At 42.6% G+C, this 17,547-nt stretch overlaps 1 protein-coding gene across 3 annotated transcripts in view; it reads right to left on the reverse strand.

The window, feature by feature from the left end:
* The window catches only part of LOC139155626 (protein HEG homolog 1-like), a 96,664-nt gene extending 81,071 nt beyond the window's left edge, over positions 1-15,593 (reverse strand). For all 3 annotated transcript variants that reach the window (XR_011557099.1, XM_070730846.1, XM_070730835.1), the window contains exon 1: positions 15,038-15,593. Coding sequence is in view for 2 of the 3 variants with exons in the window: in XM_070730846.1 (XP_070586947.1) it covers positions 15,038-15,431 (394 nt within the window). In the remaining variant the exon portion in view is untranslated. The remainder of the gene's footprint in view (positions 1-15,037) is intronic.
* Between the last annotated feature and the right edge of the window lie 1,954 nt (positions 15,594-17,547).

The following is a 17,547-nucleotide window of genomic DNA, read 5'->3' on the forward strand; positions in this document are numbered from 1 at the left end:
CCCTTATTCCTCTTATGAAGCACTTGAAAAGCCATCTAACTCTAAAGCACAAGACAGAATATCACATTTTAATCTCTTCTATTGTCTTCCTTTGGTTTTCCCCCTTAGGACAATATGCTGACTCTGTAAATCGCTTACAGAGGGCTATACAGTAAAGCACTGGGAAGCAATATATAGTATAAGTGCTATGGTTCTTAAGAAACTCAGGTAAGAAGGGGGGAAGTGTTTTTAATAAGAAAGTGAACACAAGAACAAGGGGACACAATCTGAAGTTAGTTGGGGGAAAGATCAAAAGCAACATGAGAAAATATTATTTTACTGAAAGAGTAGTAGATCCTTGGAACAAACCTCCAGCAGACGCGGTAGATAAATCCACAGTAACTGAATTTAAACATGCCTGGGATAAATATATATCCATTGTAAGATAAAATACAGAAAATAGTAGATGGACCATGAGGTCTTTTTCTGCCATCAGACTTCTATGTTTCTATGTTCAAACTGTATTCAGGCATTGCTCAATTCTGCTCCACTCTTTTTCTCAAAGTGAATTCTCATTGATTGCCTATCACCTTTCAGGAGCTTCATTTTTGGGGGGACTGTCCTTGCATTTCACATTATTCCATCAATACACTACAACTGCTAATGTTTTTACCTTCCTTTTTCTGGCTGTACTGTTTTTACTACAACTTTTCTTCCAAGTAAGCATTGTCAGCAATGGGCATATTTCACAACCAAGCTGGAAAACCTGCCTGCACTCTGTCAAATCAATTTCAAAGATCACCTCTAAGGAAGTTCACATCCCACCATCACCCCCATCTTTCCAGCACGCTACCTCCAAAGGATACAGCTGCTTCAGCTGGAGATGCATCTGATAGTCAGCATCATATTATTCTCACCTCTCTTCCTTGACATGAACCTTCCTGCCACCTGGCACAAGTGGCAAGGGAAAAGAGAGCTACATTTCGGACAGACTCTTCCTGTGCTAATCAAAACCCCAAGAGTTCTGTTTCAACCCTGAATGTAAGCATTGCAGGGCCAGCAGGCAGCCCACGGTGGTGGGCTAAATTTCCCCCGTGGTCTAAGAATAACAAGAGTTATTTTTAGGAAGGGACCTTGGAGGTTTTCTAGTCCAGCAGTCTCCAATCTTTTAAATTTGGCAGCCAGGAGAGGAGGAGGAGAGGGGGACCTCTTGCAAACTCCTTAAAACCCACCTCTGCCATCAGGCAGGGGAAAATAATAATAATAATAATAATAATAATAATAATAATAATAATAATAATAATAATAATAATAATAATAATTTATTGGATTTGTATGCCACCCCTCTCCATAAAAGGAGAGTTGAATTGATTCCCCTGGGCCCTTTCTGCTTTACGTATGGTTTGTATGAGATGTATGATTGTTTTTTATATTAAGGGTTTTACATTGTTTTAACCATTGGATTTGTACTGTTTTGTTGTTGTGAGCCGCTCCGAGTCTCCGGAGAGGGGCGGCATACAAATCTAATAAATAATAATAATAATAATAATAATAATAATAATAATAACAACAACAACAACAACAACAACAACAACAACCAGGTGTGCAAACGGTGGGCCAGTGTGCACAGCTTGATTTTTGCAAATTGAACTGCGTACGTACATGTGTATGCACCAGCCCACCATGACTCAGTTTTGAATAGGCTACGGCCTGGTTATGGGCCCAACTCGAAGGTTGGGGACCTCTGTTCTAGTCCAATCCTCTGCTCAAGTAAGAGACCCTATATAGAATTTTGGACTAATGGCTGTTCAGATGCTTCTTCAAAACCTCCAGTGATTGAGCACCCCACAACTTCTGTAGGGAAGTCATTCCACTAATTAACTCCTCTGCTGGGAAATTTCTTAGTTCAAAGTTGTTTTCTCATTAATTAGTTTCCATCTATTGCTTCAGGTGTTTTGGATTATAATTCGAACCCGTTGGCAGCCCTCTAGATATTGGGAAGTTCCTATCATGTCACTGCTAGTCTTTCTTTACATTAGACTAGACCAGGGGTGTCAAACCTGATTTCCTTGAGAGCTGCATCGGGTTTGTGTTTGAGGGGGCTTGGGGGGGAGAGACATGGCCAGGATGATTGTAGCCAGCTCGACATTTCTCATGCTGGGAGCGGCTGTAGTGGCCTGAGCGGCTCTGCCAGCGAAAACAGGTACCCAAGCTCCATTTTTGGCTGCGACAGCTTCCTGCAACCTCTATCAGCAAAAATGGAGCTTGGGAAGACCACCTGTGGCCCTCCTGAGCTCTGTTTTTACTACTAGAGCAGGGGTCCCCAACCACCGGGCCGCGGACCAGTACCGGGCCGCGGGGCATGTTGCACCGGTCCGTGGAGTCAGCAGCTGCCGGCCCTCATGCCGCCACCCCCCTCCCTCCAGCGCTTCGCCTCCCGCCGGGCAAGAGGCCTCGGGAGGCAGGTTCTGCTGGCCACAGGACGATGGATGGGACAGAGGGGCAGGAAGGACCGAGAGGCTCAAGCCTCTTTTGGCTTCTGCCGTGGGGCATTTTTGCGTTTTTGGCTGGGGGGAGGCAGGAGGGCCAGCCTGACCCCCTCTCTCCAGCGCTTAGCTCCCGCTGGGCAAGAGGGCTTGGGAGGCAGGTTCTGCCGGCCACAGGACGATGGCGGGAAAGAGGGGCGGGGAGGACCAGCACCCCCATGCTTAATCCCGCCCCCAACCACGCCCCTTTCCGCCCCCACTGGGCCATAGAAAAATTGTCTTGCTGAAACTGGTCCCTGGTGGAAAAAACGTTGGGGACCACTGTACTAGAGGCACTGCAGGCTGGCCCTTCACTGTTTCCAGAGTGGTCCCATGGGCCAGATCTAATCATCCTGCGGGCTGGATCTGGCCCGCGGGCCTTGAGTTTGACACCCTGGACTAGACATACTCAATTCCTGCTTTGATTGCTACTATTCCCCTACTCCAAGAAAAAAAAAAGCCAAGTTGCTTTGGCTTTAGCAGGGTTATCACTTCACGCCAAATGCAGTTGTAGGACTAGAACAGAATTGTGGTTCTGCAAAGGCTTCTGCCCCAACAATCCACATTACTGGTTCTGCCCATTTGACATGCCAGGCAGCCAAACCCTTGGCCTTCCAGAGATGCTGTCCTCCTGCCAGGCACCACCTTTTTCCCATGTGCGTCATTATTGGTCCTGGTTTGCTTTGAAGATAACCATTTCCTCTCGAGATTGTGGATCTGCGCTTGTGTTCTGTTTCTTCTTACATTCATTTTAAAAGCTTGTATATTTATTTTCTCCCATGAACTGATATCCAGACTAGTGAATAATATATCAATAATACAGGCTGGGGGGGAAAAACAAAGCAAATCTACCATTACAATGAACAGAAGCTTAGAAACAAAAACTAAGGCAACTGTCCACACCCAGGCATATTCCAGATGTGTTGGGAACATGGATTTAATTTCAAGCCAAGAGAGCCCTCCAGCATTTGTTTGATATTTTCTCTCCAAAGCAATAGAAAGTTATGTCATTAATGTTTTTTTATGACTCCTGGCAACTGGCTGGACAAATTCCTGTACTTTTTGGAACCAGTTTGCCATTGTCTTATTCCTGGGGCTGAGGGAAAGTGACTGGCTCAGGATCACCCAGCTGGTTTATTCCTAAGGCAACATTAGAATTCACAGTCTAGAGGTTTCTAGCTTGGTCCCTTCATCATTACATCAAGCTGGCTTTCTAATACGGTACATTTGGTAATATAATCACAGAAGCATCTGGAACTACAAGCTTCTCATCATCATAATCATCATCATCATCTTCATCATCATCATTATTATTATTTATTAGATCTGTATGCCGCCCCTCTCCGCAGGCTCGAGGCGGCTCACAGCAATGATAAAAACAATATACAGTAACAAATCTAATATTAAAGTTTAAAATAACAATTTTACATTAAAAAGCCTAAAAACCCCAGTATATAAAAAAGCATACACACAAACATATCATACATACAGCTACATAGGCAAGGGGGGGGAAATGTCTCAGGGTTTTAAGAAGTTTACGAAAGGCAAGGGGGGTGGGGGCAGTCCTGATCCCTGGGGGGAGCTGGTTCCAGAGGGTCGGGGCCGCTACAGAGAAGGCTCTTCCCCTGGGTCCCGCCAGACAACATTGTTTAGTCGACGGGACCCGGAGAAGGCCAACTCTGTGGGACCTAACCGGCTGCTGGGATTCGTGCGGCAGAAGGCGGTCTCGCAGATATCCTGGTCCGGTACCATGAAGGGCTTTATAGGTCATAACCAACACTTTGAATTGTGACCGGAAACTGATCGGCAACCAATGCACCAATCAGGTTCTCTCTTGCACTGCCATTGATTGGTGGTTTATTTATAATGTGCACATTTATCAGACTTGTTAAGCAGGACTATCAGATAGCCTGACTCCCAGTATCCCCAGATCCTTTACACCAATAACTCCTTTGCTTGTGCATCATATGCATCCTGAGGTAAATAATCTGATGCTTTGTTTGATATCAATAAGCACAGGACTTATTCGCACAATAATTTTGACTTGGTTGGTGTGAGTCAACCTACCTATGTCATTTTAAATTTAGCTTTAAACAGGACCAGTATGGTCACAGATTCAATCAATTGTGTCACGGGGGTCTTCTAAACCAGTGTTTCCACTATTTCCATATTTTATTTTGTTTTATTTTTTACTTGTATCCTGCCTTTGTTATTTCTACAAAATAACTCATTTTTAAAATGCCTTCTTCCCCCTATTTTCTCCATAATAACAATCCTGTGATGGGAGTTGGGCTGAGCTATATGAAGTTTGCCTCCCAGAATTCCCAGTTAAGAGATTTGGGGAAATGGCATCTTTATATCAGGAAAGTTGTCAAGATTGAAAAACAGGGACCCCAGTCAACTGACGCATTCTGCTTACTCATCCACACATGAAAAGTGGCTAATTTCTAGATTTCTTTTATGGAAGTCATATTACTAATCCATAGCAGAGCCGGGGTGGCGCAACAGGTAGAGCGCTGTACTGCAGGCCACTGAAGCTGAGTGTAGATCTGCAGGTCAGCGGTTCAGATCTCACCACCGGCTCAAGGTTGACTCAGCCTTCCATCCTTCCGAGGTGAGTAAAATGAGGACCCGGATTGTGGGGGCAATATATTGGCTCTGTTAAAAAGTGCTATTGCTAACATGTTGTAAGCTGCCCTGAGTCTAAGGAGAAGGGCGGCATAAAAATTGAATAAATAAATAAATAAATAAATAAATAGATAGATATTAGTTTTAATTACTTCTAGGCTGTTCTGTAATAATGATTTTTATTTATTTGCTGGAAAAAAACTTCAGAGATCATGAATATCAGCTTTGATGCATAACTAAATGGAAGTCAATAACTACGAAAAGGTATCCGTTTCAGCTGCTACATTTCACTGGAAAAAAATGTACAACTAAAAAAAGAGAGAAAAGAACGGCTTCTAATCATTCGCCGCTTTAGTAGTTTACATTTCCCATTTTTCTTCACAGCTATTCCAAGCTGAGATCATGTTGCTCGCTTTTCAAATCAGTGGCTGAAAAGACCCTTTGTTATCTGCCAATTTAGCTCCATATCACATCCCACACTGGATAAATGAAGAGATTGTATCATCAAGGACCAGAATTTAGCCATTTAAGCTGGGAACAAAAAACGATGAAATTTAAAAGGCACCTTATAATCTGGTTCTCATTCTACTGAGCAGGTTGGGGGTGAGTTGTCTGGGGTTGGCAGGTGTGTGATGAAGCTGTCTACAATAGCCTGTCCTTCACCTTTGGGCTGGCAAGTGCCTGAGCACAGGTGCAGCCTAGGGTAAGGTCCTGTGTGTATGGTTACAGGTCTGTCTTGTTTCTGATAAATGTATTTCTTGGGTAATTGGTGGGTGAGTGGGATGAAAGAACCTCTTGGCCTGGAAGAGATGAGCAGGGGATCAGAGAGGGATGGGGGAAGATGAGAGGTCAAGCTGAAACATGATGACAGACAGAAGGAAGGAAGGCTATTAGATCCTTGGTGGCCTTGGACACAGTGACCTGTGGCTGGGCCATGTAGTGGTCTCACCTTCCTAGAGTAAGGTGGTGATCCCTTTGGCATTGGAAGAGTGAAGGCAATGAAAAAGAGAGTTGGGCTTCAACTCTAGAAAACCTGAAGAAAGAAGATTATTTGGACCCATTTCAATCAGATTTCAGGCCAAGGTTTGGTACAGAGACATCATTGAGTGTGGCTTTTAATGATGTGTGGCATAGCCTAGATTGCAGCGATGCATCCACCTTGGTGCTCCTAGATATCTCAGTGGCTTTTAACACCATCAACCATGATATGCCTTAAAATCAGGGATGGGCGACGCCCCGGAACGCATATAAGACACAGCCAAATTTTCAGCCCCTTTTAAGGGGAAAAAAGTGCTTCTTATGCTCTGAAAAATACGAGGTAGTTGTCTATTTAGAGATAGAACTAAATTTCAAAACAAGAGCTAGACTCAGGCACCACACTGAACTGTAGTCAGATTGATTCCGGCTTAGCATGAAATAAAAACCCAACCATTAAAGTTTGTAAACCATCATGAAAGGCTCAGCAGTTTGCATGAATAAGATAGTTGTGGTTAAGTAAAATTATTAAAATTAAGAAAACCATAGATTAGAGCCGCATCTGAATTCAGTAACTGAAATAATATGACCAAATAAAGACTTTTACCTGGGAAAAGTTTTAATTCAAGACACAAATGACCAGGCTCAAATTATACGACTGTGGACACAGTGTACAAATCTTTAGAGAAGACTCTAATGCTGGGAAAGATGGAATGAAAGAGAAGATGACAACTATCAGCAATGTGCATGGATTTAGTTACAGTGGTGATAAGCACACTCTTGAAAAACTTGAACCATCAGATCATAGAGAATAACTATCTATAGTGTGTCGTCTCTAAGAATCATAAATGGCTTGCTATGTTATACAAGTAGACCTTGCCGTATGACCAGTTGCTTAAAGCCCAGAAAGGTTACTTTATAATCATGTTTAAATGTTGTGATTCCCCCCACTACCGGTTATGTGATCATATTTGACATATTGGCAATTGGTTTGCCTTATTTACCAGTTGCAGCATCTCAGAGTCACGTGAAAAGAATTTGCATCTTTTTTGTCAAAGAATTTCCAGCAAAAAGCACACACTTAGAAGAGTGGGTTTGAACCGTTGGGGTTCACTAAACAACCACAGATTTACCTAAGTGAGGTACAGTAATCCTCTTCACAACCACCACAAAAAAAAATGCTGTAAAATCAAGCCCACTAATTAAAGTGCCAAATTAAAACATCAGTGCATTATGACTCTCGTTCAGAAAAAAAGTGTTTCTGGGATTTTCTGCCCCAATGGCAAAATAACTCACAGACGATGAACTATGACATTGAGTAGAAGGGCTTCGCTGCTACTTCTGCTTGCTTGAACAGTTGCTTCAAGTGCTGTTACTTCTGCTTGCTGCTTTTGGAGCAATATCATGGCCAGGTTTTTCACAGCTGAACTGATCAAAGTGACAATCAAAAAACCCTCTGATTGGGACATGTGACAATCCACCTTAAAATCATACATTCTCTATGAAACAAATTCCAATTATAGACTGCAAGAAAGTGAAAGATTCTTACACCCTCACCTGACAAAACTTGGACATTTACAACAAGGCTTTGTTTTCTGTTTTAATACCGAGCAAGCAAGCCCCATGACATTTCAGAAGCCTGGATCTGAAGACAGATGGCAGCCAAACAGGCAACAGCTATTTTAATGTCGAAGTGGAATGCTACAGCTTGAGAACTTCCTCACGGGAGATGCATTCTTCTAGTATTATATTATTTCTTGGGCCGACTGCCTCAAAGGCTACAGCCTCCCATTTCCCTTTTGGGTGGGAAAGTTTTTCTCCTCGTTAAGGGTCTTTAATTCTTATAGCAGCCTGAACAGCTAAATTAGACATTCCAACAAGGCAGGCTAGCTAGGAATTGTGTCAAGTAAGAGGATACAGTGATACAGCTTTGAAGTTGCAATCATACATGCAGGGTTGTTTTGTATGCGTTTTCACACAATTTGTCCATGCACAGACCTTTGCCTAAGGATCTACTCTGTTCACAACCTGTGGTTATAAACAACCAGATTTTACATGGGTCACAATTCCAGCATTCTCTAACTCAGCATTTTCAATTATTTTATATTACACCCCACTAGGAAGAAGTAAACATTTCGAGCGCCACCCCCAACTCTCCGCCAGGATGACTGTTTGCAATATTCAGCACATTTTCACTGAAAAAACTCAAGCGGCTGATCAGCAGAATTGGGGTGTAATGTGTTTAAGTGACACCTTAATTCACGATATTTGGCTTCATGCTGACTGCTGCCAACATTTTAGACACAGTAAACATACCGGTCTTTCCTTGTATCCCACCATAGTCACAGTGAAGCCAAGAGCTGCATATGCTTTGTCATGTTTCCTTGTCTTAGCTTTTGGGAGACTTACGTTTGTCTCATTATCTCCGTCTCTCGCCTCCTTTCTTTTCATCCCTGTTAAATATTTTTCTATGGTGTCTCTTAAGGTTTGTTATATGCACTTCATAGCTCCTGTTCTGTGCTGTGTGCTCTTGTTCAGTGCAAAAAAACCCTACTCCATGGGGCAAAAAAGCATTTTCCCCAAGGTCATGCGCCCCCTCGCATTGCTCCATGCCCCCCTCCCCACTTTTTGAGAAACACTGCTCTAACTATTGCTGTGTTCTGATTAGAAAGTTATGGGTAGAAAACTCTGCTACATTTAATGCTCGTATCCTTTCTTCAAGGGCAGGTATCAAGTATGTAAACAATAAAACAAATCACAAGCATTATATTGTATCACAAAAACATCTAAGATAAAATTCTCCAAAGGAAGGAAGGGTAAAGCTTATGGAAATTGCTGGCATCACTCTAGATGGTGATTCAATACAAATAAAGAATGTACAACCCAGGGAGAAATTGTTACTAAAAATAACCAACATTAAGTGGTGAAACATCATCAGCCTTAGGGGCATCAGAAACCAGATTCTTAATTTTTTATTCTGCTAATGCAACATTACTCCATAAAAATTAAACACAATTAGTTGAGTCTGTGTGATCATTGCTGTGAGAGAGACAAGTCCAGTAGTTCTTAAACCAGAGGTAATTATCCTCCATAGGGTAAATTGAGCATATCCTGGAGAAATAAAGCAATTTCTAATTACTTGTTTGTGACTGGATGATCCAGTATGAGACTTTTGCTGGTGAGACAGTTCTGTAAAACAACAGAGTCTGGGATTTTTGTGTGGAGGTAATGACATTATTTGAGACTGCTGAAAGGCGTAATTGGGTCAAACAGCTTAAGAACCACTGGGCTAATCCTTAAAAAGAAAGAGCCAGTGAGCTTTAGCTCGCCACAAGACTGCAATTTTACTAGGCAAGCATAAATCGGTGGTCATATGGGTGGGGTGAGCTGTTCCCCATTCAGAAGGCCACTCCTGACCAACATGACTTGGCTCCAGAGACACAACAGGTGAGAAAACAGATACTGTAAGCCATCTCTCCCCTCAAGTCTTTCCTTCTTTCTCTACATACTGTTAATATTAGGATTTGGTAAAGATGAGTAAAGAAGTATTTGGTGGCAATGACTTTTTCTTCCTGATGTATGGTAGTGTGTGAGACAGTGGTGGAAGGAGCAGTGGTATTTGGGCAGATGAAAAGTACCAACTCATTCTATTGGTACTCTCAGTTCAATCCAAGTGTTTTTGATGGACAAAAAGTAAAAGGGGCGTTGGTCTTACCTGATAGGCCTTTTCTCATAGGGTGGAACTATCATCTAGGATGGGTTGATCTCATTCAATGAGGTCAACCCATCCTGGATTATAGTTCCACCCACTATGGAGAATTTCACATTCTAACCAGGAATTCTTCAAACTCTGCTAGCCACACATATTGTTTCATCCTTTATTTGCTGAACAAACTATAATACAGCTAGTCCTCAACTTACAACAGTTTGTTTAGGGACCATTCAAAGTTACAACAGTACGAAAAATAGTGTCTTACAATGACTGCTGCAGCATCAGAATTTGGATCTTGTATTGGCAACTTCCATGTATTTATAACAATAACAACAACAACAACAACAACAATGAGTTGGAAGGGATGCTGGGGGTCTTCTAGTCCAATCTCCTGCTTAGGCAGGAAACTACACTACTTCAGACAGATGGTTATTCAACATCTTCTTAAAACCTTCCAGTGTTGGAGCATTCACAACTTCTGGAGGCAAGCTGTTCCACTGATTAATTGTTCTGAGTGTCAGGAAATTTCTCCTTAGTTCTAAGTTACTTCTTTCCTTCTTTAGTTTCCACCCATTGCTTCTTGTTCTACCCTCAGGTGCTTTGGAGAATAGATTGACTCTTTCTTCTTTCTGGCAACCCCTGAGATACTAGAAGACTGCTATCATGTCTCCCCTGGTCCTTCTTTTCATTAAACTAGCCATGTCCAGTTCCTGCAACCATTCTTCATATGTTTTAACCTCCTGCCCCCTAACCATCTTTGTCGCTCTTCTCTGCACTCTTCATAGCAAAGTATAGGTATCAGCTACTAGTCTATAAAAAATAATCAGGATTTCAGGAATCAGACATGGAAATCCTGTTGAAAGAATTTAGGTAAGTGACACCATGGGAGTTTTTTTGCTGACATTTGGCAGGCAGAAGATACAGATAAGACTGTGTTAAATAACTAATCTTTGAAAGAGGCATGCAACAATAATAATGAAAGAAATTCATTTTGTGACATCTGTCAAAACTATTGACAGAAGTTTTCTTTTCTATTCTCTTGGTGATAACTCCATGTTTCAGCAGGCAGAAAAAATGAAGGATATGCTATCCTGGGTCCAGTGAGTTCTAACCAATAGGATAGAATTAACTGAAGAAGTGAAGGTGACTGAAACCTTGGTAGATAGTATTCATGCTATTCTTGATTTTGTGATAGTTGTGTCCATTGGAGATAGAACTAAGAAGAGGCAAATCTGCAACTGGACTTCAGAAAATTTTGATGAAGATTGGATTCAGTAGTTTCAAATACTTAAGGAGGAAAGTATCTTTGAGGATTCAGGAATCCTTTGAGATATTGATGGCATAATTGTAAGCAAATCTTGCAATAAGGATTGATGAAATTTAAAAGGAAAACATGGGCATACAAAGGGTTTTCTAACAAGCTGAAAGGAAAAAAACCCAAACAGGTATAGGAAATAAAATGCGGAAAACAAAATCAAAGAAAAATACAAGGTTAGGCTCAGAAACTTGGGAACTGGGATAGAAAGGATAATGTTGTGGCTTAAATAAGTAACAAAAATAAAAGAAGAAAAATCTATTTTGTGGAGTAGAAGCAAAAAGCTGCCAAAAATCAGAGAAATCTTGTGCACAAAGGTGTCCTCAAATGATATTCCACTTGCTGCGCATGCACAGAAGCAAAATCTCATGTGTGCATGCACGTGCACGCATCGAGGGCATGGAGATCCGCCAATGGGACGCGGATTTCAGGTGTACCGGCTGCAACCCACTATTGGTGCCACCCCCATCTTTTTGCTCTCTGCTTGTTTTTGCAAATTTTAGAAATATTGGCCAATATTATTTTAAGTGGTGAAGGTAGAACACTACCTTTAAAACCTATGTACATTCGGTAATCAGAATTTGTTTTTCCTTTCTCTTTCTGTTTGCTGCTGCTTTTCGAATAACACTTTTTCAAAGCAAGAACTTTTTTTTTAAAGGCATCAATTTTATGTTGCAAACTACAATAAAACATGACAAAGTGTCAAAACAATAATTACACAGTTATATAATAAATTGTTTTTGATTCCCAGGTCATTGGATTCATAAGAAATTAAAGTGTACAGTTCCATAAGTCCTTATGAAGAATTCCTTTAATCAGAAATAAAGATTCATATATTTCTGCAAACATACAAAATATAACATATACTTGAACTGTAGTCCTACCCTTTGAAGCGAACATATTATTTTTCCTTCCTTCATCATCTGCTCTTTAAGTTATTTGGAGTATCCCCAAGGAACCTTTTAACCTTTCTTGTAAATACCATTCTGTCCAAGTGAATGGACGTATCACTACGTCCAACTCTCTCTGTGTACAGTATATACTCAGAAAGCGCCTCCATTAAAGAGCATCAATCTTAAAGACCTGGATGGTCTTGTTCATTAATTTAATGGAAACCTAAGGACCAACTTTTCATAAGAAATCCTACGCTGACTCCAAATTAATATTGTTCCACTCAGAAGACCGCTAGTCCTCCTATAGAGATCATTGCCACTTTCTGCATTCTTCTTTCTGCATTCTGATACCTAAAGGTGAGTAGAAGTGGCTGTGAGTGGAGAAAGCTTGTGCTGCAAACTTACACATTTTCTTTTAAAAGTCGCTGTTATTCAAATAGATGGTATGCAAATTTGAGCAAAATTTAAATCAAGTGTCCTTAATTCTATCCATGGGTCTCATCCTGCATCAGAGACAGTATCCTTTTCTAACCAAATCATATTCTACCCTTCTGCTTTTTCTACATTTAGATAAATTTTGGTACTGAATTAGAGATCATTTACTACATACAGAGAAATCATTATTTCAGAGCCATAAACTTAAGGAAAATAAAAACAAATTGATTTCATAGCCTTCTTCTAGTACTTGTCTCCTGATTTTAGCATGGATCCCAAAGAATTAGTCAGAAGTAAGTCTCACTTAATTGATTTGATTTGATTCCCCAGTTAAATCTCTCATGTGGCATACCAGATATGCCTCACCTGTTGTAATTCAACAGAATATTATCTGAATCCAGCCAATATAGGACTGCAGTGGAAGTCCAGAGGTTCAAACTACAAATCCAAGTATTCCGTGATGGCTAGGTGTTAGCTTGCTCTGCCAAAATGGGCATTTGACCTTAGCTTTTGTTTTTCATCATCCCTTTTCTGGTTTGGCTATGTCTAAGCACAGAGCAAGAATCTGGAAATGAAACTTCTATTTGCTTGCCATATTTTGGTATATTTGTATATCACAAATGCTTAAAAAAACACTTTTGTTGAAAATAGTTTGGTTATTGTGAAGATACAACAATTGGAACAATAATGAATAAAGCTGTTCCAACAGTTTATAAATTACCATTTTGGCATGCAAAATATGTAACAAAATTGTTTTCATTCCTTTGCCAGCATCAATTTCCATTCACTTAACTACAGAGGCATTGATGAGAAGGGGCAAAGGGAAGGAGGAGGAGGAGGGAGGGAGGGGAGGAAGAAAGGGAGAGGAAGAGAGAGAGAAGCATCATCTAATTCAATGATGAAAATGAATGACTCCTACAAAATTTTAGGTAGATTTACTAAGAAGCAAAGTTTTACCGGGGCTGTGGCATTTTCTCCAAGTGAAGGGTATAAGTAAACTTGAGTACCTTAAGTTGCTGTATGAATAGATTTAGTTCTTCGTATTTCACATTAGAGTTGGACATATTCTCCCCATGAATGTTCATACACTGAATATTATCTAATCATCTATCAAGAACACATCTATAAATTCTTAAAATAAACAAACACTACTTCGTCTCTTAAAGCCATATGGAAATTGACTATTTTACTGGAAACAAAATGATCTGTTTGATGTAATAGTGACATGAAGAAACCAGCTTGTTTTGTTTTGATCACTTGATCCTAATTAACCAAAGCTTATTAACCAAACTAAAATCAGTTTCTACCGGGAACCTGCCTGCAGACCGACTCTTCAGGTCCTGTAAACAAATCCCCTCAAATCATTTTGCCAAGTGCATAAATAATGCCACTAATTTAGAGTTAGCCGCCCACCCCTACCCCACCTCTCCTATGCTCCTCTCTTAATACTTTGCAGCAGACAATTGATGCTAAGAAAATGATATCTTCCCAGTAATCTCTCAGGGGGAAATCCCCTTTACATAGGCTTCCTTCCTAAGACCTACTGGAGAGGGAGGGGGAATTTAATATTTCAAATAGTGGTTGTGTGTGATAAACTATATACCGGTATATACTCTGTGTGTCTGGACAGACTTGGGGGGGGGGTGCAGAGAGAGGGATGGAGGGAGGGAAGGGAGAGAGACTTTCTATTGTGGAAAAACTGGCAAAGGGAGGGAGGGGGAGAGCAGGGGAGGGGAGGGAGAGGGAGACTGACTTTCTATTGTGTGGAAATTGACAAGGGAGAGGGAGTGAGGGAAAGGGAGCAGGAGGGGTAGGAGAGAGGGAGGGGGGAGAGAGACTGAGTCTGATAGAGACTTTCTATTGTGTGGAAATTGACAAGATAGAGGGAGGGGAGCGGGAGGGGGAGGAGAGAGGGAGGGGGAGAGAGAGACTGAGTCTGAGACTTTCTATTGTGTTGAAATTGACAATGGAGGGGGTGGGAGGGAGAGGGGGGCAATAGGGAGAGGGAGAAGAGGAAGGGAAGGAGAGAGGGAGAGAGACAGACAGACTGAGACTTTCTACTGTGGAGAAGCTGGCGAAGGGATGAGAGGGAGGGAAAGAAAGGGAGAGGGGGGAGAGGGGGAGAGAGACTAAGACTTTCTATTGTGTGGTAATTGAAAAGGAAGAGGGAGAGAGAGGGGAGGAGAGGGAGGGGGAGGGGGAGAGACAGACAGACAGAGACTGAGACTTTCTATTGTTGTGAAATTGACAGAGGGAGAGGGAGGGAAAGGAGAGAGACTGACACTTTCTATTGTGTTGAAATTGACAAGGGAGAAGAGGGAGACAGACAGACAGACAGGCCCTAAAGGAGAGCTCTACTATAGCCGCTCCTTTTGACAACCTGCAAGGAATTCCCAGGTCCAAAAGGGGCTCAAATCCCTTGCCCTGGTGGACTGATGGATGGAAGGATGCAGCAGAGCATTCTCCGGCAGCTGCTGTTGTCTCTGCACTCCTCCCCCCTCCCCCTCAATATACCGACACGCACCGACACCAACACAAGAGTTTCCCTCCCCTCCCTTCCTACCCTTTCACTCACCCGGGCTGTCGCTGCCCCCGCCGCCGCCGCCTCGACCTGTCGTCCGATCCCAAACGCTGACAGATGCCGCGGAAGGCTGCGGGCTTCCTCCCTCCCTCGGAAGTAGCGCGGGGGAAGCCGCCAGAAAAGCGGGTCCCTCCTGGAGGGTCGCCGCTGCCTGAGGCCCCGCCGCAGCGACGGCGGGACGCTCGGCGGGCGAGGAAGAGGCGGCGGAGCCCAGGGAGAAAGAGCCCACAAAGAGACGCGGCCCCAGCAGCAACAGCAGCACGAGAAGGAGGCTGAAGGGACGGAGCAGGACCAGGCGCGTTGCCGGCATGGTGCTTGGGATTTCACACGCCCGGCGTTGAGGCAGAGCAGTCATCATAACAACCGCCACAAACACCACCACCATCATTATGGAGCAGTTGCAGGCAGCGCCATGCCGGGCAGGCGGGAAGGGAGAAGCCAAGCCGCGGGCGCGCCCAAAGTTCTCCGGGTCAGCGGCGAGGCGGCGGCCGGCCCCCGGGACGGCATGGTCGAGCGGGGCGGACGCGTCTCCGGCAGTGGCCGCTCGCGGTGGCGCGGAGCCTGAAAAAGTAAAAGCGCCCGCAAAGGGCAGGCTCCTCCTCGCGGCCCGCTGACATCACACCCTGCCGAGGCTGCTCTTTCCCCTCAAGCGGCCGTCCCGCTCCCCTCCGCCCCTGCAGGCTGCTCCTCGGGGCATCCCCCCCCCAGTCGGGACCCGGCCCGGCCCACTCTCGGGAGGGGCTGGAAAGCGGACCGTCGGGTAGAGAAGTGGGAATGAGAGGAGCCCCAAGGCGCGAGTCGAGACCCGAACCACGAGAGAGAGCCTGGCGCGCCAATTTGAAAGGCCCTGAGGGAAAAAGTCAAGCGTGAAGTTTGCTGGCCGACTCAGCCAGAAAAGTGTCTCTTTATGCTTTTGTGTGTGTGTAAGAGAGAGGAGGGGTGTAGGCACCCATTCACACATAGGTGCTCTCAGCGTGAAGAAGAATCTTTGAGGACTAGAAACATGGTGGTTCTTTGCTTCATTCCCATGAGCCACCAATGCCCACCAATGGATTTTGGTCCTTTCCCTTTTCTCCTATAGGTAGCCAAACTGTAACTTGTGAGTTGTGGGGGGATTCTTAAATCAGAGCAGAGAATTTGACTCTGAATGTGAAGAGTAGAAATTTGGAGGTGGAGTTCCAGACACACTTGCATATTTTATTTTTATTTATTTATTTATTTTGTCAGGTACATATTGGTAGTATACAAAGATATAACAATGTTTATATATATGATACGAGAAACATTAGGACAGGGGGCGGAAGGCAGGGTGGTACACTTGTGCATGCCCCTTACTGACCTCTTAAGAATCAGGAGATGTCAATAGTAGATAGCTACACACATCTCTTTGGATATTTTCTTGAGTATCAATGCATTTTTCCCCATTTCCTTCTTCTGTACTATAAGTAATATGAAAATCATAAAAAAAGCATTTTGTTGGTTTTTATTGAGGTAATTGATTATCCTGTTACAAAAACCTCAAAACTATTTCTGGCTGAACAAACACATTTTTTTCAGAGATGTGATGACTGTCTAAGATTAATTATATTCAAAATCCCAGAAACAACAACAACAACAATGAATTTACAAACTGCAGCACTTGCATAAAAGCTATACAGTTTTTGGAAAAGTTTTTAAATATTGGCCTGCTCTTCATCAGATCTACACCCTTTAATCCAAGAATAATAAATCATATTTTTTTTCCTCTGAAATTTAGTTGTTTATCGTCTGTTTTCATCTAAACTGTACTTCAACATTGTTCTATTGTCTACAAAACTAATATTCATAAAACCATGGCTTAAAGATTTAAGCAGAGAAAAGAGGAAAAGGGTGTGTTGTATTCATTCCAGAATACAGGGAAGAAAGGAGTAAAGGAGTTGGGTGTATTAATTATGGATAAATTAATGCAGAAAATAATTTTAAACAATGAAAACTTCAAGATAACCATTTTAGCAAAAAATCAATGATTTGGAAAATGAACCTGTGAATTGGAACAAGCCAGTTAAATCTGAAAAAAAAATGTTAGCATTAATAGGATGCAGTTCCTATTTTTTCAAAAGTCAACGAACCAAAATAAAAATTAGCAACAAGGAGATAGAAAGCATTTATTAATTGCAATTGCAATATTATCCGTATGAGGCCATATTGTTTAGAATGTGATCATCTAATGATGATTTAATTACAGTATATACAGTACAGTGGAACCCCGACATAAGAGCTGCTCTACTTAAGAGCAACTCGAGATAAGAGCTGGGAGGGGAGAGATATTTTTGTTCTACTTACAAGCCCAAATTCGAGATACAAGCGCCAAGGAGCTGTCTCCTGAAGCCAAACGCTAACTTCCGTGTTCGGCTTCAGGAGACAGCTGCGAAGCGGCGCGCGTGTTTTAAAAGGTTGCAGCCGGCCTGGGGGGCTCGGGGGGGTGCTTGCAGCTTTCTTTCTTGCTCTTTTTCTTTCTCTCTTTT

This window comes from Erythrolamprus reginae, chromosome 1 (genome assembly GCF_031021105.1).
Source record: "Erythrolamprus reginae isolate rEryReg1 chromosome 1, rEryReg1.hap1, whole genome shotgun sequence".
Classification (NCBI taxonomy): domain Eukaryota; kingdom Metazoa; phylum Chordata; class Lepidosauria; order Squamata; family Dipsadidae; genus Erythrolamprus; species Erythrolamprus reginae.